The sequence below is a fragment of the Phasianus colchicus genome, chromosome Z (assembly GCF_987193195.1).
Source record: "Phasianus colchicus chromosome Z, bPhaCol1.hap1.1, whole genome shotgun sequence".
Lineage (NCBI taxonomy): Eukaryota > Metazoa > Chordata > Aves > Galliformes > Phasianidae > Phasianus > Phasianus colchicus.
Window position 1 is genome coordinate 23,909,802 of NC_143476.1, and position 26,054 is coordinate 23,935,855.

General features: G+C 40.7%; 2 protein-coding genes across 7 annotated transcripts in view; one reads left to right on the forward strand and one right to left on the reverse strand.

Annotated features, from left to right (window-relative positions):
* Positions 1–13,967, forward strand: part of HOOK3 (hook microtubule tethering protein 3) — a 79,947-nt gene extending 65,980 nt beyond the window's left edge. For 2 of the 4 annotated variants that reach the window (XM_090131453.1, XM_090131455.1), the window contains 4 exons: positions 2–106; positions 219–290; positions 1,641–1,777; positions 4,856–7,247. In XM_090131453.1, coding sequence (XP_089987579.1) covers positions 2–106; positions 219–290; positions 1,641–1,777; positions 4,856–4,889 — 348 coding nt within the window. In that variant the 3' untranslated portion in view covers positions 4,890–7,247. The other 2 variants (XM_031609359.2, XM_031609361.2) reach the window with 2 other exon arrangements.
* A 5,695-nt stretch (positions 13,968–19,662) lies between these two features.
* The window catches only part of KCMF1 (potassium channel modulatory factor 1), a 51,907-nt gene continuing 45,515 nt past the window's right edge, over positions 19,663–26,054 (reverse strand). For all 3 annotated transcript variants that reach the window (XM_090131457.1, XM_090131456.1, XM_090131458.1), the window contains exons 5-7: positions 25,458–25,635; positions 21,188–21,470; positions 19,663–20,295 (exon numbers count right to left, since the gene is read on the reverse strand). In XM_090131457.1, coding sequence (XP_089987583.1) covers positions 20,034–20,295; positions 21,188–21,470; positions 25,458–25,635 — 723 coding nt within the window. In that variant the 3' untranslated portion in view covers positions 19,663–20,033. The remainder of the gene's footprint in view (positions 20,296–21,187; positions 21,471–25,457; positions 25,636–26,054) is intronic.

Sequence of the window (26,054 nt, forward strand, 5' to 3'; positions counted from 1 at the left end):
GGTCATCCGTACCTTAGATCCTAAGCAAAACCAAGGTGCAGCTCCTGAGATTCAGGCTCTGAAAAATCAGTTGCAGGAACGGGATAGAATGTTTCATTCACTGGAGGTATTAATTTTCACATTTCCTTGTTTATGTGTATTTCCTTATTGTTTTCTAGATAAAAAACTAATACTTTTATTATATATTTTTTTAATGTATGTTTTTGTTTGTTTTATAGAAAGAATATGAAAAAACAAAAAATCAAAGAGAAATGGAGGAGAAATTTATTGTTAGTGCCTGGTACAATATGGTAAGAAACTCCAAAACTTTAAAACATGAGTTATTCGTGAAATGCCTCATTTATTTACATATAGTTGTTGTTTGAAAAGTGTTTTCCAACACACAAGACATTTATTTCTATGTTTCTTAATGTTTTCAAGTTTCTACTATGTAAGAGTTTATTCCTCTGATAACGCTGGGGTAAGCTGGAAGCCTCTAATTGCTGTCTTGTAGTTCTAGCCTTCTGTATGCTGACTTGCAGTGCCTGAATTTCTTACTTTGATTCAGCAATGTCCAATCTTCTCATCGTTTGTTATGAAGGGGCAAAAGAAACAATAGTCTACTACTGCAGTAAGCACTCTGACAAGCAACCTCTTTAAACTTGGGTACAAATTTAGCCCCAAGTGAAGGTGAACACAGGCCTGGCACCCCCTTAAATTGTTCAGAGTATTAGGGAACAGCTATGCAACTTTTGCTGGGTATTTATGCCGAGACATTTTTCACCTTTAACAAATGCTTTCCAGAAATCTCTTTGGTAGAACATGGCTGCATTGAAGCTGCTGTTCTAATATGACCCAACTGACATCCATTTTTCATTCTTCTTCACCATGAAGTTCAAATTCCTCCTTGCTTTCAGAAGAATTTCCTTCTTGCTGTTCTATGTTCTTGTTATGTTCATGAACAGTAAGGCAAAAATAGTACTGAAGCAAAGTGTTTGAATCCTTTAAATATTGAAGGGATTTTCAAATGACTAATGTCCTTGACCACATCTGTTGCATTACTACCACTGATGTGCAGAATACAAGGCTGAATAAAGAGATGTGTTCAGCAATCAGTTGTGAGTGCCAAGATGAGTGTTGATGGTTTTGTATATGTCCTTTCTAATTAGCCTTTACTTCTGTACACAACCCATCACTTCTCTCATTTTCTCCTTATTTGCTCCCACTGGAAACACACTTTCAAGATGTACACTTTTCCTGCTGTATGTGAGCTGGTACAGAGATAAAAATAATTTCATTGTTTTCAAAAGCAAAGTACTTTCCTAGTTCAGCGTACTAAGGGGGGTTGGGTGATAAGGGGAGGCACTTCTGGAAAGGTTTGTCCAGTTACCATGTGCTTATGTGGAAAAGTATACTGTCAGATGTGGGAATCCAAAGGACCTGCTTCTCAGCAGTGTCCTCCAAATTTGGACAGTAATTGCAAAAAATATTGAGGACACTGTAAAGGATCAGGTAGAATGTATTTGTCATGCCTTTAAAAATGTTATGTTTGAAATCCAGAAATTCAGAACAACTTAGTGTTGATGGAGATGATAAAATATAAATGAATAAAATTATCAAGTGTTGTGTTTTTTTTCTGAGAAGTTTATTTTTGTCCACAGGGGATGACTCTGCATAAAAAAGCAGCAGAAGACAGGCTGGCAAGTACAGGCTCAGGACAGTCCTTCCTGGCTAGACAAAGGCAAGCCACGAGCACAAGGAGATCATACCCTGGTCATGTCCAGCCAGCAACTGCAAGGTAGAGAAGGCCTAGCCCCTAGAAAGAAAATTGCCCTGTGATTCAGGCCACTTCTATTGCAAATTACAACATTCAAGAAAAAGCAACCAGCATTTTTTTTTCACTTTTTCCCTTGTTACCACCCTTATTTTACAGTTCAGGAAAGGATTTTATTATGGTTTCTCATTGTTCTATAAAGGCCTTTGCTTATATTTTTGGGAGTCCATCTCTCTCTTTCTCTGCATTTTTCTGAATGTGCCAAAGTTTTGAAAACATCTAGCTGTACAATAATGGAACCTTGTAAGTTTATATGAAGCCTGGTCTCTTACAAAAAACCTCCTATGGGTTGTCTAACAGTGTACATTTCCTGTCACAGTTGATATATTTGTGCCTACAAGAGTTGTCACACTTTACAAGACTGCCTTTATTTAAAAAGAATTAGACCCTTAATAGTGTGCTAACCAGTTGTTTCAAAGAAGACTGAAAACTCAAAACAGAAATGGGAAATTAGTATATATTATTATTGTAAAATGTTTGCATCTGAAAGGCTTATTGGCAACAAAAATGACCTTTGCTTTTATTTTTTTTTTTTTTAATTTTTAATCTCTTATATAAAAGGTTTCATCTTGTTCTTGGCGTAGAGTAGGGAAGCAGGATGATTTTTTTTTTAAAACTTTTGTTCATCCACTAGTGTTATCTGTTTGCTGGCAGAACTGAATATTTTCAAATAGCTTGTCCCATTCTTCTTGATCAGTTATATGCATAATACGTAGTATTAAAAAAACTGAAAAATATTTGAATGCTTTAATATGCTACTGCATCTTCCATTTTAAAAAAGGCATTTTTATTAAAATTTTACTGTTTTGGACTTGCAGTACATAATAGATCAAGGCCTAAGTTAATCTTGTTGATGTTGCTGTATTTCGGTTGTCATCCCCTGCTAAGCAACTTGCTTTTAATATGTTGATTCAGGGTATAATTGTATCCGTTGCCTTACTAATGGTACCAGTGCCTTCAGGTGAGCATGTTGCTGACTTTGGTGAAAGCTGGCTGTGATTTGCTGCCTTCTTAGCATGTAGCTGGTTGAAAGTATGTTACTCTCTATTACCTTTATATTGATCAGTCAGGTGGATGGTGGCTCCTGTGATTAATTTAGGCCCTGATCCTACAAAGTTCTTTTTCCTTGAGTGATTCTGTGCTTTGGCTATCTTTTTTTTTTCAAAGAATGGTCAGACACAGGAGGCCTGAGTGTCAGCAGGAAGTTTCGTGTAGTACATCTTACTTTAAACATCTATAATTTAGAGTCTGTACCCTATTGCTCCATGCAGTCTGATTTTTATATTTATTCTCTTAGCTTATTTTAATGCCCTTCTGAGTGAAGATTTTTTTCATAAATACCCAATCTGCAATTTATCAGGCATCTGAATAACTGTATTAATCACAAGATAGATGGGATGGGCAAAGCATTATTAAACAAGCACACCTGGATTAAAGGGCAAGGAACAGGTGAACGACACTTGTAGGTACTCTTTTATCCTCAAGTACATCATCTGTATTAGTCTAGGCTAAGAATGCTTTCAGTATGTATCTAAAAAAGTGGCAGTTCTGATCTTTTTCTACAGTCATTCGAAAAGCATAGGAAGTCTATTATCTGCATATAGATTTGTCTTCTATGCTTTGCATTTGGAAAAAAAAAATAATTTTCTAAACATTCTCTTTATTCGTTCAACGTAAGAAAAATCTGGGCTATACTTGTAGGATAAAGCTGAGACAGAAAAGGTATGTTCTTGTGTGCAGAAAAGTAATGATGTAAAGGCAGTTTAGATCAATTTCTGTCCTTTTGTGTCTCTTACTGAGATGCCAGATGCTAGCAGGACAAAAAAGTCATACGTAAATCTTGAAATCATAGGTAAATCACCTACCAAAGTGACCACTGTTTGTGTGAAGTATTTTACTGATCTTTTTTTGTGCAATCCATTATAGTTATTTGAAGAACTTTTTTCTATCTTGAAATTTTTACTTGTCTCCTGTGTGAACAGGAGCAAAGTCAGCTTTTTGTTCTTGTTTGAGAGTGCAGCTTTTTATATCACCTAGAGGAAGAATAAAAAATTAGCTAAAACACCATCTTTATTTTAATGTTATCAAACTGCCAAAGCAAACTTGTGAAAGAAAGAAATATCGTGACCTTAGTGGGAAGTATTATCTTATAAATTTGTCTAAAAATTTCATATGTTGTTGCTATTAATTAAATGCATGCCTAACATAACTTAAATGTAATCTGTGCACTAGAATAAAACTACTTGCTTTTATTATTTTAACTTCTATTTTACCACTTTGCCCCCAAAGTTCTGATGACAGATGGATGCCTCTGATGGCTAGGAGATGGCAGAGCTTCTAACCAGTATTTGTACTTTGGCTTTTAGTCATGGCTTCTTTCCTCTCTTCATGGTTGCTGGCTTATTTTTCTACTCTGTAGGAATCTCCTCTTTTTGACTGGGCTTTCCTTTTCCCATAAGATAATATGTTGAAAATACACTGAAGTGTATATTCAACAGAACTTGCATTAAGTATAAAAATATAAGAAATATATTACAATCCTACAGGTATACTTCTAAGGATAGTCTTTCTATCCATTTCCATTTAGCTATTTGTTTAGTCTTTTAACGGTCATCGGTGGGGATTCAATTCTTTGTTTGCATTTTCCTTTTATTGTTTATTGCATACATCCAATTATTGATCATTGAATGTGGATGGTTCTTAAGAAATATTGCTGGTTATGTAACTTTGGAAGTAGTGTGCTATTAAAAAATAAGGGCTCAGTGTGACTTGAAGGAGAAATTCAGAAGAGCTAGCAGTGAATGCTGTCTATTCTTCATATTATCAGTGAAAGAATATAGCCAAAAAAAAAAAAAAAAAAAAGAAAAAATTAAAATGGAGTTATCTTGATACAATATATACTTCTAAGAAACTTCCAGGAAGATTTGTTTGGACGCAGCAGCAGACTATTGACATCAAAACTGTAGTGATAATTGTTAAAACATTATAGGCTGTCCTGATAAATTACAGAAGCAAACAAAAAAAAACCTTGTCTAATTTCAGGGTGGCCTTAAAGAGAAAAGGTTCTCCAGGATAGTGGTAAAACAGCTGAAGAATTCCTAAGAATAAGAATACATTCCCAAGTACTGTGCTGAGGATATGACATAGTCATCTTGGGACATTTCAATTAAATAAAAGGATATCAATTAAATACACAAAGATGTTCATTGTTTAGAGTTGAAGCATAGTTTCTCGTATTAAAGAATATGTGTGCAGTTTGGTTTCTACACTTCCATGTTCAGTTGTTAGCATAAATGAACAGATGTTTTAAAAAAAAAGCATTCAAATTGCTCAGGTTTCTTACTGCATCACTTAGCCACTTGAATCATAACGTATGTTCCAAGTGCAGTGACAACTGGAGTAATCTAAAGTAAGGGTTGTGAGTCCCACCCACAGTGCAAGGGGAAATAAACTGTCAGAGCACACAGCTGTATATTTTATTTAAATCAAGCAAATACCTTATTGGCTACAAGGTGTCTCTTTGGAAATAAGCAAATGGTAATCTTGTGCTGTTCTGATGTTGGTAGTAACAACTCTGCAAGTGCTTTATTGCTTTTTATTCGTGTAAGCAGCACCATTGGTTTTTTCATTGCATATGGAAGAATTAACGCTGACAATTCCTACTGCTGCTTTATGATCATCTCACTAGTAAGTGCTGTGTGCAGGCGTTAAGAAAATTTATGAGGATTTGTTGATTTTAAAGTCTATGATATTTTGACAGGTGCAAGTAGCTTTTGCTTTTCCTCAGTTCTCCACTGTATTAGGCTATACACTTCATAGCTTCCTGGATGATTTTTAGTGCATTCAGTTATCTTGATATGTTGATGCTTTCTGTAGATAGATAATTGGAAAATATTTTAAGCTCACCACTTGATTTTCTTCTGGTTAGTGATTGACTGAAGACAGTCCTGAATGTGGCTATTTTTTTTTCTCCTCTGATGAAACAAAAAGGTTACTGAATTATACTCGTTTTTTAGAGATTTTTTTTTCTTCCTGGACATTTTGTCATTTTACAAGGATTGATGAGGGAGCTATTTTTGCACTCAAAGTCAGATCTATAATGCTGACTTCTTGTGGGTTTTTGCACATGTGTTTTAGGTAGAATGTGTGGACTCTTGTTTTGGAGATGTCAAAGCTTATCAACATCGTATTATTGCAGAACAAGTTTAGCAAACTTTGCAGGCATTTTCCTCATCTGTGTTGTGCAAATAAATAGCTAAAAGAGGTTCCTTTGACAGGAAAGCTCTTAAGTGATGTTTTTTCTAGCTAGCAAAGCAACTAGTTGTACTTCAGGGGTGTTGCCTGCAGAATAGTGTGAAAGCTAGATTGTGATTGATATGTGATCTCAGGAAATCTCACGCTTATGAGGAAAACCTCTTCAGAAGTCCTCACTTAGACCAACAGTATTAACTGATTCTGGCAGTGTGATATACTTAGTGCTCTGTTAAAATGGAGAGGTGGATCATTATAAATGTAACAATTTGAATGTGAAGATTGCATAGGCATGAAATTTGATGAAGTTGTGAGCCACAAAAAACTGCATGCAGGCTAGACATGTCCCCTCCCAAGTAAGAGCCATCCAACTCTCTTTTGCATTGGCAAGGGTGTTGCTTTCCTACTTTGTACCTTTCATCAGGAGAAAGAAGCAGACTCACAATACTGCATGTGCTGGTGCAGGAGCAAGAAGTGGCAAGGAGTGAGTCTTACTTGCATTTGGAATGACTTCAAGCCAGATCATTTATCTGAGGGCAGGCTGAAGGAAGTTCCCAATCTGTATGTAGGATCCTAGCCACATCACAGGCTGATAACTTTGAAGGAATTGAGGAAACTGTATGGCATGGCTGATTTTGTTACTTTGCTCCTGTGATGTTTCTTCACTCTGGAAGCTCAGACTAAGAGCAGTAGCCTGTTAATAGCTGTGCAGGCTGTAAGTAAAAATAGGAGTTGATTTCTGTGGTTTGAAGGTGGAGTGGCAGATGCAAACAACTGTTAAGGACAAAAATCTGAAGAGCAAGATGTCTTTCATAGTTTTGCTTTATGGTGGTAGTTTAAAAGAAGTGGAACCTGAGCCTTTGTAGCTAGCTGTTCATTTTTCTAATTAATTTTGAATCACAGTTGATTTAAGTATGGGAGGCTTTGCTTATTTAAGATAGAAGCTGTGATTATCGAATGCAGCCACCTCAGACTTCTTTCATCTGGAATAGCAAATTCCTGTAGATTTTCTCAGCTGACAGTCTTATTTCAGTGTTTGGAAATTATGACGACTTGTTCTGTTTCTGCTTGACTCTGCTTTAGTGAATTCACTGAAATATTTGGCTACAAAGATGATTTTTAAAATATATCCGCTCATTAAATGAATTGATGCATGAACTCACTGATGAATGTAGGTTGAAAATGAATGAATGACTGTAGATAGAGAAGACACAGAAAAGTTGACATATGAAATAGTACCACAGTACATTGTACCAACACTTGGCAGTATAGCCAAGGCAGATACTCAAGCAAGTTATTTTGGTTTGGTATTTTATTGTGGTCTTTGCTTTTAGACCTTACCAAAGTAATGGGGTTGTCCTGAAGTAAATCCTGCATTAGTTGGTTTTGATGTCAGACCAGGGATTTCTATGGGTGCTGTTTGCTGTGTATATACAAGATCATTTTGAAAACTGCTAGCTATCCTTCGGTAGCACTGTGTGTTGATTTCAAATTGAAACCTGTTCCTTCTGTCAGATAAAATTTTCTTGTTGCTGTTGGATCTCAGCGAATGAGCTATATTACATGAAAAATGTTGCTAGAAGAGGTAAAGTTGGGACAGCAATGCTAGGACAGTTGGGACAGTGTTTTTTGTTGGTGACTTTGTTCATTGCTTCACACTAGAGAGGTTCTTTACTATCAGATGATGTTAGAGCAAAATGGTTGTTTTAATCTTCTCAAAAGCAATCATTTTTCAGCACTTTGAAGTGCTGTTAACTGCTGTAGCGTGGCACAAATCTGAAATACTGCAAGAGCAAGTATTTCCATTGGCCTAAGGATTGTTCTCCAAACAGAAGAGGAATCACTAAAGATTATCCCTAACTTCAAGAGATAAGAAAATCAACATGAAGGCCACTTGTTAGATTGTTAACATGCTTGTATTGTAAGCATGGTCATGAAAGAAAAGAAAATCCGAAATGGAGTAATGCAGAGAGAGTTATAGTTGTGATAAAAGCACTAGACTTTCTGATTTGGATTTGAATAAAGCATCCCTTACATAATACAGGTTTTTATAAAGCAAAGATTTTAGTTCTTAGTCATCAAAGGTGAGTAACAAGGAGAATAAACTTATTTCTTGAGAGTACCAGTGGTTTTGAGAGAGATCTTAAAGTCTGTACTTAACAGTACCGGTAAGATCTTTGAATAGTAATAAACATGACATTATAAGCCACACGTCTTAGAATTTATAGTCCACTTTGTATTCTGTAGTTGTAGAAATTATAAAAATGTGAAGTGGTGTTGACATGGCTCTGGAATATGATATGATGAGAGGCTTGTTTAAAATGTCTAAAGGAGATAACGTGGAGAAAATGTAGAAAGCATACGTGTAGGAAGAAAAAGAAACTACTGGTAGTAGTAACCAGTAAGTAACATTAAGAAATCCGCAGAAAGAGAAATCTGGGGGCAGTTAACTTAAAGTAGATGCTCGACAGAAATATTTGGGAAGAGTCTGGTATTAGACCTCCAAGTAAAATTGCTGTGTTGCTCTTCTTACTTTGGTGATTGTATTGCAAAATACTGGTTACAGACAGCGGATTGGCTAGGAAGCCTGATTCCCTCTTAAGGCTCCAAGTGTACACTGAATAGGAAAAAACATGGTTGCTTAGAAATAAGATGTGGTTGGGTTTTTTTGGATCACATTTGCTTTGTATGAGCAGTGTTGTTAGGGAAGCGACTTGATACTTGCCTCCAGAGCTGGCTGGTGGAAAGAGGAAGCCCCTGACCTTTCTGAGGCTGTAGTGTGCTGGAGTCATCCCAGTGAGTAGAAAAAATGCAGGATGACAGAGAAGTTAAGGAGGTTGTAAGGTACTGATTGACTCTTGTAATGAAGTAGAGCTAATCAGTTCTCACGCTGAGCACTGGAGAGAAGTGTCCCTCTAAGAAATAATCCACCAAGGTAATAGTGAGCCTTCAGTTATTTGTAACTAGAATATTTTGGACTGACAAGAAAATCAAAGTCACTCCTTTGCAGACAGGTCATCTGCAAAATAATCTGACCCGGTCTGGAGACAGTGCAGAGGAAACAACAGGTTATGTTAAGGGAATGTACTGTCATATTTCACATTTGTCATCTTCTGGAGTATTGCAGCCTTCACAGGTAGATTTTGCAAGTATTGATTCATCTTCAGAGGTACTCACAGACACAAAGAAATCAACAGGCAATTATTTTAGAACAGTGTAAGAAACTGCTTGTTTGAAAAGGGCACTCAAATGAATCAGGGGATTTGATATATCCCTGAAAGAGAATATACTGCCCAAAGTTGATAAGACCTCTCTAGAAGTGCTAGTGTCCCAGAGAAAAGCCTATCATATCACATTTATGTACAGTAGGACACCTGAAGCACTGCTAAACAGCAAGTCTGAACGATGTACAGGAGATGCTCCAAAAGTAATGCCTCCTGTTTTATGATGTCAGTCCATGACATTGGAGGCGAATGTTAGTAGTACAGCAGAAGAGGTGGATCCTTCCCACCAGCATCTCCTCACATGTTGTTGCTGCGTGACTGATGGCAGCAGAGGAGCACTCTGATACGGTGTCTGAATGCAGGAGTGTAGGTAAAACAGAGGTGTTCAGCCTAATTCCTTCATGTGTAAAAAATGGTAGCCACTGACATTCATCCATACTTGGTGAATTTTTATGGAGACCAACCCAAAAAAAAGAGTGATTTGTAGCTGAGAATGAGCTCTATCAATTAGTATTGTTAAACTCTTTCTCCCTGTTGTCATTTCTGTGAAAATAGAAGGCATTATTTTTGGAGCAACCCACATAATAGGTGAATTATAAAAGTAGATTATACTGATCTATACATAGTACAATAGATGTATTCTTATGTAGGATGAACTTTTCTTTTTCTATTGACTAACTACAGTAGTATTAATGTAGTTAACCCTGAACTCTGTAACTTTCTGCACTCAGCCAGGCAGTGCAAAGCTAGCATAACTGCAAATCTCAAGCAGACAGAATCACCCCAATATACATTCAAGGTCTGCTTCGAATGTGCTCTTTTAAAGCATTTTCTATTTTTGTTCCATTTTGATTTCTGTATGTATCTTTCTTTGTTTTTCAACTACAGTGAGTGTTCTGGGTTGGTGGATGAGGAGAAAAAATGAGAGATTTACAAGCTGCAGAAGCTGTAGCTGAAGGGTGGGGTTGGTTTTTTTGTTATTTTTCAGTAAATCCTTGCATTTAGCTATAAATATTCTTCATTCTGGGTTTTCCTGTCACCGGAACTGTCATTAAAGCTTGATCCCATGCAGTTCTAGAGTGGAAGAAGTAAGGAAAGCAACAGTTTGCACAGCATGATTTCAGTTTGGTGGAGATACTTTTCTTTTTGTTATCGTCATGAGTGAAAATGAGAAGGGGCAGTTAGTGCTGTGCCATGCTGTGTTACGGGGGGAATCTGAAAGCACTGTAGCCATGTTGGTAAAGTCCCACCTCTCCAGTTCAGTTGCCATGAGGAAGAGTTATCAGCAAAGATAGAGCAATGTGCCAACCTATCTGGCTGTTCTTCAGACTTAGCTTCGTTTACACAGTACTATGATGTGCCCTTAGTGCTGCTCAGTGGCACCTATTCTGTGTATTTTAACAAGATTACCTATTATATTCTTGTTATTAAAACCTGGTTTTGCAATTAATGGAAATTGCCAGGATAAAAGATGGTACTGATGCTGTTTTATCATCGTGCACAGGATTAGCTTTAGTAAACATTTAAAGTGTTCATTGGTGTTCAGAGCTTGAAGGCTCAGGCAGAGCCATGCTGACCCTGTTGTGTTTTAGTGTATGACTGTGCACAGCATCGGACAGGCAACTTTCACTTTATATTGTGTTGTGTTTTTTCAACTAGTTATAAGCAACAGGAATGCCAGAAGAGCCTCCTTAGTTTCCATAGCTGTGTTAGTTGAGAATGGTGCCCTGCAGGTCTTGATGCAAAAAGGTCTAAATTTTACTGAACTATTTCTAAATTTAGGCTTTGTTCAAAGCTATTTCGTCTCTCTTTCCAATTTTGACATATAATCTTCCTGTTAATTGAAGAGTTGCTCTGGCAAAGATGTTTGCCCCGTGAATTTGCACAGCTGTAAGGAGAGGCAGCCTTACTGAGCTACTTTGCAAATGCCTGTTCTATTCTCTGTTGTCTTTTTTTTTTTAATGATAATGTTATCTGCTTTTTAACTTTCTTCTTTATTCTTTTATTTGCAGTGATGTGGTTGCATGACCTGCAGCATTATTATAACAGGGACTGTTCAGTGCATGACTTGCTTTTCTGTCCAGACTGCATAACCAAAACTTAACCAGTTCTACACTTACGGGCATCTGATTTCAAAGGGAGATCTACTTGCAGAGAAGCTTACCATCTTGGGGAGTGGCTTTCCCATTTTCTGCTTCCATTTACTCTTTCTCTTCACAAAAAGTCTCCTGTGGGGCTAAAAGAGCGGAAACCCAGTATTCAGAACTCTACAGGAGGCGTTCTGCAAACTGACAGAGCACTGTCAGCTCTACATTTACTTCTGTCTGTCCATTTAATTCTGATTGATTAACAGCATTAACACACAGACTTCCTGCAACATTTGCATATTCTGAACTATAAAAATCTAGTCTTAACGAGTTCCTAAAAATGCCTTTTGGTGACTCTTAAAACTTCAAAGCACCTGCACCCTTAAAAGATACACCTTCAAATAAATTAAAAATGAAGTCAAGGAGGTGTGTTACTAGGAGGAGCGGCTGCTTGGCCAGCCCATCTTCCTTAGGAAGCCGAGCAGGGTTCATCAGATAAACTCTGAGACAGGCAAACGACTGTGCAGTCCTTTGTTCACAGACACTGCCTGCTTCCTTACTATGTATATACACAGTAGATTATGGCTGTTGTATTTTTCTCTATATATTTTAGCCGTGTCGTCTGTTTCTTTCAGAAACTTTTTATTTCCACTCTGTGTACAATTGTTAAACAATCCAAGGAAAGTACGTGAATGGGGATAAACGTGAAAGCTGGCCACACTTTCAGTATTATGCAGATTGTCCTTGACAGTTTATAATTTGGGTTGTTTGTATTTTACCTGTACTATTTTTTTTCTCTCATTATTGCAGTCTTAGCTATTTCATTTCCAGTTGCACTAGTTTGGCTGTTTCTTTGTATTACAAAGTTTAGCTATAAGATTTTTGCAATATTTAGACAGTATAACTCAAAATGCTTCGTGCTGCCTTTATTAATTTTTAAAAGCTGCTTATTTAATATTTTTAAATATCTGCACATTTGTACTACTGTATCTTTGTTCTGTGCTGGATGCCCAGTACTGGCAAGATCCAGAAGGCAAGGGAGTACTGTCGTGGTGTAAGTTAGGGTGTTTGTTGTGTAGCAGTTAGCATGTAACAGGTCAGATGAGGCCACAGGGCCCTCCACAGCATCTGAAAAGAATCCGAATGAAGAAAACCATTAGTTTGTTCGGTTGAAGTCCAGTTCTTGAGAAACCCCATTCTTGCTCACTTGGATCTTAATCCTGCAAAAATATATGCATGAGCTTACTCCAGGAATAGTTTTGCTTATTCAGGCAGTAGTGTATCGGTGAGCCCTGCTTTCCACCTGAGCACCCTATATTGGAGACATGGTGTGCCTCCCTGCAGGCACACGGGGCCTTGAAAGGCTGTGCCCTCGCCTTGGGACGCCAGAGGTGCTCGGCCCTCACAGACCCCTGCGCTGGGACACCTGAGGTGCTCGGCCCTCAGGCACCGTGCCTGCTGCAGCAGAGGGCTGGAGAACAGGCAGAGCCCGTCCCCGTGCCGCCTCAGCAGGGTAGGGCAGGTTGGGCTGCAGCAGGCCCTGCAGGAGTCGGAGGGCCAGCGTGAGGATCCCAGTGAGAAGCGTGTGCGGGGTTCCCTCCTGGACACCGTGCCTGACACCATAGCAGACAGGGAGCCTGCGGCTGACAGCCCATCGGGACTCCCACATGGGGATATGTCTTTCCTGGTCCACCAGGACCTGGGGCAGTGACGTCTGATGTGACCTGCAGGACAGATCAGGGCCGTGACGTGTCACACGTTCCTGCAGCAGTGCCAGCGGCACTTCCATCGGACTGAGCCTAGCAGAGCTAAAGGGTTTTCATCTCTCCAGGTCCTAGCCATCGATCCCTCGCTCTGTGTCAGGGCAAGCTTTATAGAAAAACCTCCTTTCTGTTGTGTGTGAGGCATAGTTTGTTTCCCATCGCCAGCGCAGCTTCAGCTGGGAGCACCCTTCTCCAGGCCGAGCTGGGAGCGGGGCCGGGGCGGCCCTGCGCGGGGTGTGCGGGGATAGCTGTTTGTCACACCTGCCTGCAAGGGCATCCCAAGCTGAAGCTGAGCTGTACCTCATTTCTCCATGTGGTCTGTGCGGTTAGAAACTACATATCAGTTGTTATTGAGCCTGAAGACATTTATATGTAATTGTGTTTAGCTTGACAAAGCGTGTTTGAGTTCACTGAAGCGGTGGCGAAGTGCCACGTCTCTGCGTGACCTCCAGCATGTCTCTGGTGTACTAACTTCATTTATGCTGCGTAGAAACTCTTCTACTTCCTTCATAGCAGCTTGTTTGACAGTCCCAAATTAAGTGTTGACCAATTATCGAAGTAACTGTTTGTGAAGTTGACAGTGATATATTTTCTGTAAATTAATGGATTTATAGAGTGTCAAAACATAAATTTCCCATTTTGATTCATCTATGAGTTGTGTAACTACCAGATTGTCATGGTAGCAGTATTAATATACATATCTGTACATAGACAAAAAAAAAATACTCGGTAATGGTCATTAGAATCAAAAGGTTTAATATTTTTTTCCCAGTCAAATACACTAATGCTTCCAAGGTTACAGAAGAGTGTACAGTTGTTAAACAAGTTGTAAATAAAGGCTTATATAAAATAAAAGTGCTTGTTTTGCCTTTCTTTGGTACTGAATTACTGAAACTGAGGCCAACATACAGTTCACAACCAAGTTACCGGTTCACAATAGCTTACTGCTGTTTGCAGTAAGCGATGACGGGTGCTGGCAGCAGCCTTTATACTCAGTCACTGTTTAGCACAGACTTCAGCAGGGTGGGAAGAATGGGGATAGTGTGACCCTTGCCTTTGAAGAACACTTATGTCAGCCATTGCAGAACAAACTACCTGTATGCTTTGCTTCTGGAAAGACCAAGGCTGACCTATGGGTGTAACAGAACTTCGTCTTGCTAATGGAAGTTTAGCTCTAGAGATAACAAAGCAGGAAAAAACCTCTCTGCTGATATGGATGAGAACAATTATCCTTCCTTACTGCATTAATAAGCAGCTTTGCTCTTTGGGGTGGGAGAGCTGAGGAGGAGGGATCAGGCAGGCAGTGTTGGACGTGAGTGAATATTGCTTGTGAGAGGACAACAGCTAGTGAGAGAGATGGAGCCCATATGTGTGTCATGTGTGATACTGGGGCTGAGAAGGATGTGCAGAGATCCTGAAGCCTCCTGCAGCAGTAGCAGGCTGGTTCTTACACTGCAGCAAAGAAGAAACACCCCAGGTGAGTGTGGAGGGTTGGCCACAGGGAAGAGGAGACAGCCCCCAAAGTGCAGTCCAGCTCTCCTGAGCCTCAGGCAGTGTGAGCTGGAGGCAGAAAGCTGTCAGAGTCTCATCGTGGGCTGGGTTGTCAGCGGAGATGCTGTGTGTGACCACTGTAGGGCTTCTTGGGGATGTAAAGGTCAAAGGCAGCCTTGGCTGTAGTGATGATGAAGTGGTGGAGTTCATGATCCTTTTGGGGGTGAGGAGAGTGCACAGAAAGCTCACAGCTCAGAACCTGGCTTTTCAAGGAATTGCTTGGTAAAGTTATGTGGGATGAAGGCTTGGAGGAATGAGGGGCACAAGAATGTTCATTAATAATTGAGGATCATCTCCTCTAAGAGCACTGCATCCCCATGAGAAGGGGAAAAATGTCAGGAGGTCTGCATGGATAAGCAAGGATCACGTGGCCAGGCTCAGACACAAAAAAGAAGTGCCCAGAAGGTGGAAGTAAAGACAGGTAAGATGGGAGGAGCACAGAACATCCAGGGCTGGAGTTAGGAAGGCTAAAACCCATTTGGAGTTGAATCTAGCAAGGGAAGGCAAGAAGAACTTGTCACAGTACATCTGTGAGGGAAGGTAAACTAGGGAAAACACGGGCCCATTGCTGAAGCAGAGCCTTCTAACACAGGGAAAAGGATATTTTCTTCGCCTCAGTCTTTACAAGCAAGACTGACCCTCAGGAATCCTTGGTCCCAGAGGCCAGGCTGAAGGGCTGGAGCAAGGAAGATGTATCTTTGCTGGAAGAGGATCAGGTCAGGGAACACTTCAGCAAACTGGACCACAGGCCCTGATGGGATGTACCTACTAGTGCTGAGGGAGCTGGCAGATGCAACTGCAAGGCCAGGGTAGATAATCCTTGCTTGACCGTGGCACCTGGCTGGGGTGTAAGACCATTAGTGAAAGCCTGAGCCAGCAACTACAGTTCTTTACATTTCTCCTTTTGCATTTCCCCAACAGCCTTTGAGGACAGAACAGTTGGAGTCAGCTGCACATCCTATTTATGTGTGTGAAGCGAAACTCAGATGAGCCACAGTAAAGGACAGGAGAGGAAGTGATATACCTGTAAGTCATCAAGGAGGCTGCTCCTAGCTCATGTCCTGAGGCCCAGGAGGCAGTGGAGCTCTTTGTGATGCTAGCAGGGCACCCCTTTCACCTTTTCTCCCATGGGCAAACACCTCTGCATGCGAAATGCCTGCACCTATGACATGCACTTTCTGCATCAAAAGTTAGCATTCAGAAGTTGCTTAGAGCACAACTCCATATCTACAGGAAAAGCCTCACAGAGCTGGGGAGGAGAGTGGAAGAAAGCCCAGCTCCTTCCCCAGAACACCTGAACCTTCCCAAAAACAGCCCACATCACCACCAGTCCCAACCCCAGCCTCCAAGGGACGGTGAAGGCAGGCAGTATTTACTGGCAAAGTTAAAGAAGAGGTGGATTGGAAGCTAAAACACATTTTCATTCTGTTTGTCATGTCACGTTGTGCAAATGTTTTTCTTCGATGTTGTATTACAGATTAAAAAAAAAAAAAAAAAAAAAAAAAGAAACAAAAAAAGCTCTTGATTAAAGCAGATCACAGGAGTTTAAAACACATCCTGATTAGAAGATGGTAGAATTCCAAATTGCCAGTGGACACTCAGCTTGCTGACTTGCTTCCCTTGCACCATCAAATAAGCCTATATATCTCAGTTGCTGTGTATTTTGGTAATGGAAACATGCCTTCCACCTGCCCCAAACACTCATTTCCAGTCCATTTCTTGCTTGCTCCAGACCAACATCTGGCTGAACTGCTTCCTTGCCAGCAGTGTGAGGAATTCTGTGTGTGCCACCACTCAAGGCACAACTCAGCTGATGATGGGCCCAGCAAGGCACTGTTGTTGCCCAGATGTGAAGCTGCACCTTAAAGAAGCGTGTATTCATTCAAAACCTTTGTGAGCACTTCCACCAGTTTTACAGAATGGTTTGGGCTGGAAGGGACCCCAAGGATCATCAGGTTCCAACCCCTCAGCTGCAGGCAGGGTTGCCAACTGCTAGATCAAGTACTAGGTCAGGTTGCCCAGGGCCCCAACCAACCTGGCCTTAAAAACCTCCAGGAATGAGGCATCCACCTCTCTGGGCAGCCTGTTGCAGCACCTCACCATCCTGAATGAAAACTTCCCTGACACCTAATCTAAATCTGACCTCCTTTAGTTTAAAACCATTCCTCTTTGTCCTATCACTATGAACCCATGTAAAAAAATGATTTCCCTCGTTTATAAATCTATTTTAAAATACTGGAATGCTGCAGTGACACCTCCCCACAACCTTCTCCAGGCTGAACAAGACCAGCTCCCTCAACCTGTCTTCAGAGGGAACGTGTTGCAGCCCTCTGAGCATCTTCATGGCCTTCTTTGGACTGTCTTCAGCAGCTCCATCTTTCCCATATTGGGGGCCCCAGACCTGCATGAAGTACTCCAAGTGGGGCCTCACAAAGACAAGAGAGGGACAACCCCCTCCCTCTCCCTGCTGCCACCCCTCTGCTGATGCAGCCCAGGACACTGTTGGCCTTCTGGTCTGCAGGCTCATGTCAGTTTTAGACTCCCAGGTCTTGGCAGGGCTGCTCACAGTGAGCTCCCCCAGTTCATGCTCATCCCTGGGATTGCCTCAGCCCAACTGCAGCACCTTGCACTTGACCTTGTTTAATTACATCCAGGTCCCTCTGGATGGTATCCCTTTCTTCTACTGTGTCAACTGTATTGCTCAGCATGGAGTCATCAGCAAACTTGCTGAGGGTGCACTCAGTCACACGTCATTGATAAAAATGCTGAAGCGCACTGGTCCCAAGACAGACCCCTGGGGAATACCACTCATCACCAGCCTCCACCTGGACACTGAGCTACTGACCACCACACTTTGGCACAACACTCCCAACCAATTCTCCACCCTTCGAAAGCATCTCCCTGCAATTTAGAAATAAGGACTCTATGAATAGTAGTGATGAATGAACACACACACACAGGCTCCACTGAACTCCAAGCATACTCCCTGGCCTGAGATGGCAGGAGGTAGTTGACTGGTTTTTTTTTAACCCACTGGTTAAGGGTGATGCCTAGGCATACCTTTAAATGCAAGTCACCATATGCTCTGCTTCTGAGCACAGACGGTATTGGTTTACATCCCCTAAATGGAGTCCAGAAATGATGCCAGTGTTAAGAGAGCAACCACACAGATGCAGTCAGGGCTCACACTGAGGAGAGTCTGCTCTACACATACTTTTTTCTTATGTGAAGTTGGATCCACCTACCTGTGGGGAGACTGGGATTGCAGCCTTCTTCATCTGCCACAGTGTGCAAGTTGCTAACTGCATGCACATAAATTGCCCAGCACTTCTACATGAACTGACCTTGTATACAGCCACAGATAAAGACAGCTTCAGAAAATTCTGGAGCAAAACTGTGCATAATACATCAACAACAAAGAAAATCAACCGAACAACAGTCTTGAAAATGCTTTATTGAACCGTGTGTCTTACTGTAATGTGCAGAAGATGTGGTTGTAAAGACTACAGCTTGAAAATCTTTTGAAAATCCTCAACAATCAATCGGAAAAGAAAAAAAATCCCTAGTTAGGATAATCTTAGGAATAACCAGAGGCCTTAGGTAAAGTTTCCCTTGAAATATTTTCTGTTGCAGAGACTAAAAGAAAATAAAGCTAGTACTGCTCTAGGGGGAAACAATCAGGATTTGAGGATTTTTTAAAAAAGATGAACTTAAAGTCAGTCTACAGGGTTGCTTCTTTTGCTGCGGTTATTTTGGATTAGCATACACGTCACAGTTCTGCTGAGAACACCACCCGGCGTTCACGTCTGTAAGTTTACTCTAATGCTAGCAGTGCTGCAGAGATGGATGGACAGAGAAAGAGAGCAGGGGGAGGTGAGAAAGGCTGGGAAGACATCATTATGAGATAAGCCTATGGTTTCTTCGTTGTTTTTCTTGTTGTTTTTTTAATATCTGAAGCTGTGTGCACTTCTGTTTTTATAATCTAACATTACATTTAGAAAAACAGAACAAAACAAAAAAGGAAAGAAAGCCAAAACCAAACACACTCTTTCTGTCCCTGCCTTGGGGCTATTACGGACATGGATGCACAGAACACTGCACTTCTTGTTTAAACCAGGAAGGCTAGCAGTATAGGCATATAGGTGGCACAATTCCACTAAAAGGCTTTTAAAACTTTTTCTTTTTTTTTCTTTTTTTCTTTTTTTTTTTTTTTACACCAGCAAAAGTAACCAAAAGAAACAATAAATAGAAGGTGCTAAAGTTAGCATTAATAATTTGTTTGCAATATACGGACAATCTGGGGATCCAAATCCTCAAGCTCTCCTGATACTACCAGGTCTCTGCAAACTATGAAGAGAATACATAAATAACTCAAAATATGATCGAGGCTGTGAAAGGCTTTTTAAACTAAGACAATATGATCCAGGTTAACTTTTCTTTTTTTTTTTTTAAAAACACAGTGAATATATGAATCATCTACACCTGAATAAAACATGTTTAACAATAAAAAAACATGTTTAACAATAAAAAAATTAACAACCACAGAAAACAAACTTTAAACAAAAGTGAACATCGTTTGATTTCAGGGCACACAAAAGCCCTTTGCAGTAGCTTCCAGCAGTGGCCTTATTGTTGTGTCTCCTACAGATGCATAAAATGCAGTTCAACTCCACACTGACGCGATGGCCGACAGGGCAACATAGTGATCACATACAGCAAAATGCCACACCCTGGTCACGACAATACAACCCACTGCAGTTTCCATCCTGTGCAGGAACAGCACATAAGATGTCATTCTGTCACATATTATTCAAAAGCTACTTTGTGGCTACAAACCACACTAACCTTTTTGTTAGGTAACCTCTGAATAATGGGAAAGCTTTGGGTTTTATAGTTTTACTTCCTTGTATTTAAATTTTTAAATGACAAGGTCACTAAAACTCATGCACGCTGCAAAAAACGTCATGCAGTAGTTAAGGTAAACCATCCAAGCATTTTTTATTCATTAATATTCATAAATACACACAGCAGCTTCATTAGAGATTTTTCATTTTTTCCTCTTCAGTTTGAATGTGGAGTATTAGGAGAGCCTTTTGCATGTCAAGGTACAGGACACAGAGCCTTTTGCTCTGCACCGCAACCTACATTTACCTGCTAGAAGTAAAAATTAGTTAAGTGGAAATGATTATCATATATATCTTTTCTCTCTTTCTTTTTAATGTACACAACGTAACAAGAGTGACAGACCTGAAATTACAATCACCAAAACAAACCCAAGATAGTTGTTGTCCACTTTCATTGGCAAATACAGCACAGAGGACATTGTCTGCAAAGTGGGATGTCATCAAAGAGGAGGTGGAGGAGGCTCGTTTCCTTTATTACTCTCTTTTAAATTTAGGTTTTCTAAAGCAACATCTAGAGGCATAATATCTACACAGCCCATAGCACCAAAATCGGCAATTTCCCCCCTCTCATCCTCATCTGAGGAGGAACTTTCTTCCTGCATCAAAGTGGACAGTAGAAGCTCTTGAACAAACAGGCTGCGGTCTGCCCGCTCGCTTTCCATTGACTGACGCTCTGCTTCCGACATCTTCGGATCATTCAACCTGTGTGGCAGCAGGAAAAGGAGACAGGCAGTTGGTGAAAGCCCGTTTCTCTGATGACACGTGCACTCAGAACCCTATCCCTCAGGACACGGCTGTTGGCCCTTCTCACACACAGCTCTGCACACCTCTGGCAAACAACCCCCTGCCCAGTCACTGCAACAGCCTTCACCAGAACAAACCCTAAAATAAATACAAAACCATATGCAAGGGTCCCTGCTACATAAGGGAGTCTTTTAGGGAAGGTTGATGTAATTTCCTACATACCTGTTATGGCCAGGTCAATGTCTAGGTTTACATATGTGACAGAATACATAACTCTGTGTGTACTACCTACAGATTTCCACCAGACAATACAATGTTAACAGTCCAAACAAAGCAGAGTATGTAGAGTATGTTAAGAGATTTGATGAGGGATCTGGCAGAAGGCCCCTGCCTGAAGTAGGTTACACAGCTAAAACTCAAAAACAGCCTCCTTTTTAAGGCTTGCAGAAATCCATATTCACATCTAACTGTTTAAATACATTCACCTCTTAAATACATTCCTAGGTGCAGAAAAAATATACAAAGCAGTTGTGAGTTTGTCTCTCCTTTCTGCAACCTTTAGGGCACTAAAGGCCAGCTCCCAAAGTTGGCTTTCCAAATGCAGAGTAATTCCCATCAGGTCACCTATGAACTGCTACTCTTGGATATTAAATTACTACTAGAAATGTGGATTACGCAAGTTCTAGTGAACATTTAAATATGAACATCCAATTACATGTAAATACAAGGGGAAAACCTCCAAGCACATTTCTTATAATCACAATATACAAAGTCTCACTGTACTCCGACTCTAGCAGGACCAAGAGTGAAATGCTGAGAGATGTATACTGAAGTAGACAGAACAAGTTACCTTGTAAGAAGAAACTGGGAATTCTGGATAGTCTGCTGACTGTTTTCCGTGTTAGATGTATTGGTTGTTGTTGCAGATTGTGTAATAGTGGTGTTGACATTGATCGTGTTGGTGCGTCTAGTTGCATTGCGTGCAGTCTCCAGTTGTTGTCTCGCTGCTTGTGCATGTTGTCGTTCCAACTGCAGTTGCATCTGCAGCTGCTGTAACTGAGAAGCAGAAGGGCTAGAGGAATTGATCTGTCCTCCTGCAGAACGCCTCACGCCTGATAACTGAGATAAAAGCTCTGCCAGAGAAGAGAAAAGTTTCTGTGATGAAATATCTTAAGTGACTATTACACAACAGAATGAATACATCCTGAATTCCAGGGCATCAATTCATTTTTTTCCATCAAATGGAAATGAAGTACAAATTATGTTAGAAAAGTCATGAAACTTTTCTAGAAAGTCTCAGTGTTCAATGTTTCAAAGCATAAGGAAGATGCAGATTTGTTACAACAGGAGAGCCAATCTACAAAGAGTGTCTGGCAAATGATGCCTTCTGCAGCAATTCTCTGAAGCTCCACATCACAACATAGCAACTGACTAGGAAAATATTTCATTTTGGCTTTTGTTAGTGATTTTATTTTTCTCTCAACAACCACACCCCCAAAACACAGGTTTTACCATCTAACAACCCAAAGGGAAGATAAGCTCTGTAAAAGAAATACCACACCATCACTTCTAATGTTTAGTAAAAATTATTTTGTTATGAAAACTTATTCAAGATCTGCCTCACAAAGCCACTGTCCACTTCTGCCTGAAGTTAGGGAAGGCCCAGCAATTAAGGAGTACAACCATAAGTCTTCCCTTCAGCAGTGGGTTTAGAGCAAATACTTGCTCTTTGAAATTAAAACCAGCAGTAAACCACTGCTCGGGGTGTCACAGCAGAATCCCTTAGGTGTTTCTTTGCTGTAACAGAATTACGAGGGCTGCACCTAAAGTAATGCTTCCAATTTTATTATTCAGTCCACCATGTCAGTGGGCAGATGTCAGCAACAAGACAGCAGAGGTTGAACCTTCCCAACTATACTCCATTACATTTTGTTCTGGGTGACAGATGGCAAAAGGGCAGTCTGACAGAATGATGCCTGACATGGAGGTGCCAATGAAGCAAAAAGCGTGTAATTGAATTCCTCCATGTGGGAAAAAACAGCACCCACTGACATAAACTGACACTTGGTGAACATTTATGAAGATCAAACTGTAGATGTGAGCACAGTGAGGCAGTGGGTGGTAGGTTTCAGCAGTGGCACAGCAATGTAGAAGACAAGAAATGTTCAGAACTGCTGTCACACCACAAAATGAGGAGTCTGAACCAGCTCATCCCCATGAATCAGCAGGTTACAACAAGGGAGCGGGCTACAGAGCTGAATATCAGCTTCAGTGCACTGGAAACAGTGGTGGCACACTGGAATATCACAAAGTCTGCAGCAGGTGGGCCTCACGGCTGCTCATGCAGGAGCAGAAAGAACAAGCCAGAACCTCCTGAAACAATATGAGGCTGAAGGTGGAGGTTTCCTGGGTCACATCATTACTGGTGATGAGATGTGGTGTCACCACTGTGGGCCTGAGTCAAAACAGCAGTCCACAGAGGGGTGATGTGAGTTCCTCGTCAGAGAAAACATTCAAGGTGAAGCCCTCACAGTGGGTAAAGTAATGCACGCTGTTGTTTGGGATAGCAAAGGGCTCCTGGAACTGGAACAAACCGTCAGCTTTGATCACTAAGTCGCAACACTGACTAAGCTGAAGGCTGGAACATCCAGAGTCAGGTCAGAGAACAGACAACCTTTGTTTTGCAACACAATAATGCCAGGCCCTAAAGCACTTTGAAGACCACAGAGCACGTTGCCAATCCTGGCTGGACTGCCCTACAACACCCACCAACTAGTCCAAATTTGGCCCTTTTTCACTTCCATCTGTTAAGGCCAACGAAAGACTGACTGCATAGGCAACATTTTCTTAGCAACAACACTGTGATAGCAGCTGTGGAACAGTGAATCATGTCCACTGGTGTAGATTTTTAATGAGCACAGCATGCAGGCTCTTGTTCATGACTGAAATGCATAGCTATCAGTGTGACTGTGTGAAAAAAAAGAAGTGTTTAGTAGCTGAAATTTTACTCTATTAAATAGTGCTATTGTGCTCTTTATCTGTCATACTTCAATTAACTAATCATTATTTTCAGAGCGATATACACTCCAAGAGGTCTTGCACTCCAAGATCACAAAATAATGATACAAACATCCTCCCTTCTTGGATGAACTCTAGCTCTCCTCAGACCCTTCAGGCACTTCACAGAATCATACAACAGCCCAGAATGAAAGTGATCTCAATCACAAGGTCCAACTTTTCATGAGGAAAGGGAGCCTAGACAAGATTATGTACCATCCTCTCTCCACTCACCTTGAAAACCTCAAATTAAGAGAGATTCAGCCACATCTCTGGGAACTGTTCCCAGTGACTGATGGCTCCCCCTGCAAAAATCTATTTTTTTCTTTGTATCAAGATTAAATCTCTCCTGGTGTATCCTGTTCCTGCTGTCCCCTTTTCTTCCACATGGCTCCTTGAGAAGAGAGCCTCTGTTTTCTTTGTAGCTGCCCCTTAAGTACTGGAATACTGTGATGACATCTGCTCTGAGCCGTCCCTTCTCCAGGGAGCAAAGACCTAACTACTTCAGTGTTTCCTCATACAACAATTCTTCTGGCACTTCATGGTCCTCCTCTGGATCCTCTCTCATCTGTCCATTTCTTTTTGAACTCTAGAGACCAGGAGTGTACCAAAGAATTCCAGGGGAGGCTTGACAAGTCTTTAGTGAGATGATCAAATCTCTCTCTCTGCTATTAACGCCCTGCCAAATGCAGCTCAGGATTCAGCTTGCCATTCTTGCTGCAGCACTGCCCACGTTGACTGACTCAGCTCTGTGCCCACCAGGACTCCAGCTCTCCTTCAGCAGGGCTACTCCCAGCCATACAGATGCAAGACTGTACTGGGCTCTTTGGTCATGGTCATGCCATCCTAGATGCAGGACACAGTCTACCTCATTACCCACCCTGGTGTTTTAGCAAATGTGCTGAGAGTGCATCATGCAGATGATTTATGAAAATTGAATAGCATGGGGTTCAGTAGTGATCCCTGAGTGACCTCATGTGTGAGAGCATATAGCCGGAATAAAAGACATTGATCACCACTCTCTGAGCATGACCTCATTCAACTTTCCCTCTTTTGCCAGGATGCTCTTTCAGGTCACAGAAAGCCAGCAGAGTACCAGAGCCAGTAGCAGGAAGGCTAGGTGATTTTATTTAAGCAGACACAGCTCCCCTTTCATGTGTAATGGTTAATTAAGCTGGACGGCTACCTCTGAAGAAGTCATAATCTTGACGTAGGAAGTTCCAGTTTACACATTTATGCCTACTCAGCAGCTGAAGGTAGATTACAGCAGTTCTGATGTTGCACACAGGCATGGTCAAAAGATCACAGTATAAAAATGCTCCAATTTCTAATAAGGAAAAAGCTACATTTATTATTTTAAGTTGTCTTTATCTATTTTTAATTCCTGTAAAAATATTTATTTTCAAATTAAACATACACTGAACAAGTTTTTCTAAAAATCCTAGACATGTCTTGATTTTCTGGCTTTAAAAGTGAGACACTCTTCCTCCCATCAGAGGATTTCTAAACTTGACCAAAATGTGCTACAAATGCTTGTAACAGTACATTTGTGTAAGAATTTACAAGTACATCATAAAAAATAGCTATGATATTACAAAAAAAAAAACAGACTTGCTGAAGCTTGAATGCAATTTGAATGTGTTTTCAGTGTCTGTTAACAATATTCATGTAATTTCACCTTCAAAGTCTACAGCTTGTACTAAGACAAATCAAGACAGAAAATCTTGTCCATAAATGCCTTCGTCTCGTAACAAATCAGGATGATATATACTAAAGTAGTCAAAAGAAGCTGGACACAGTCACAGTTAAAAATAAACAGCGCCTGTGAATAACAAGCTTTGGGAATACATCCTGCACTCTAGAATACAAAGCACTGTCTACTAGGGCAGTGTCTTCAGCTTCAGAAGACCACAAGCCAGAAAACTGTTCACTAACACACAGCCAGTCACACCTGCATGTATCATGAGTGCAGTTTCAGCACAACAAAAAGCAAAGCAACCATTATCACACTGGATTTTGCTCCTTTGCATAAGGAGGGTAAAATCCACAGGTACAGCTCTTACCAGCTATAGGATCCATGGCTTCTCTATTGCTTGGAGAATACGAACTCTGAGAAGATGAAAGCCCTCCAGGGGAACTGCTAGTAAAGTGCATGTTTGATCTACGTGCACGAGGGCCCCCCAATCCCCGACCTGGGTGAAACATTCGACGTACATGCCGAACACCACTGGATTCATCATAATAAACAAGTTAAGAAAACAGAACTGCTTGATATTGGCTATTAAATGACTAGAGTATCTGCTGTGTAAAACATTCTAGCGTATGCTGTTCCTACATGAAAGCTTCACCTTCTAGAGCATAGCTGAGATGCGTTGTAGCTATGGTGCGAGCTGGACATACAGACATGCACTCAAGACAACGAGGGCTCTGTACAGTAAATGCCTCACACTCTTCAGCTTTTTAATACATCTAAGAAACATCAAGATTGATTTTTTTTTAAACCAAAGTTTTCTACGAAGTAATCTTATCTTAACTTCTCACACCTTTTGCCAAACTTCTTAGACATGGGTTTTATTCCCCTTTCTTCCTTCTTACATTAAATACTAAAAATAAGGATTTAAAATCTATAATAATAATAAGCCATTCCTACCAGAAGTAGA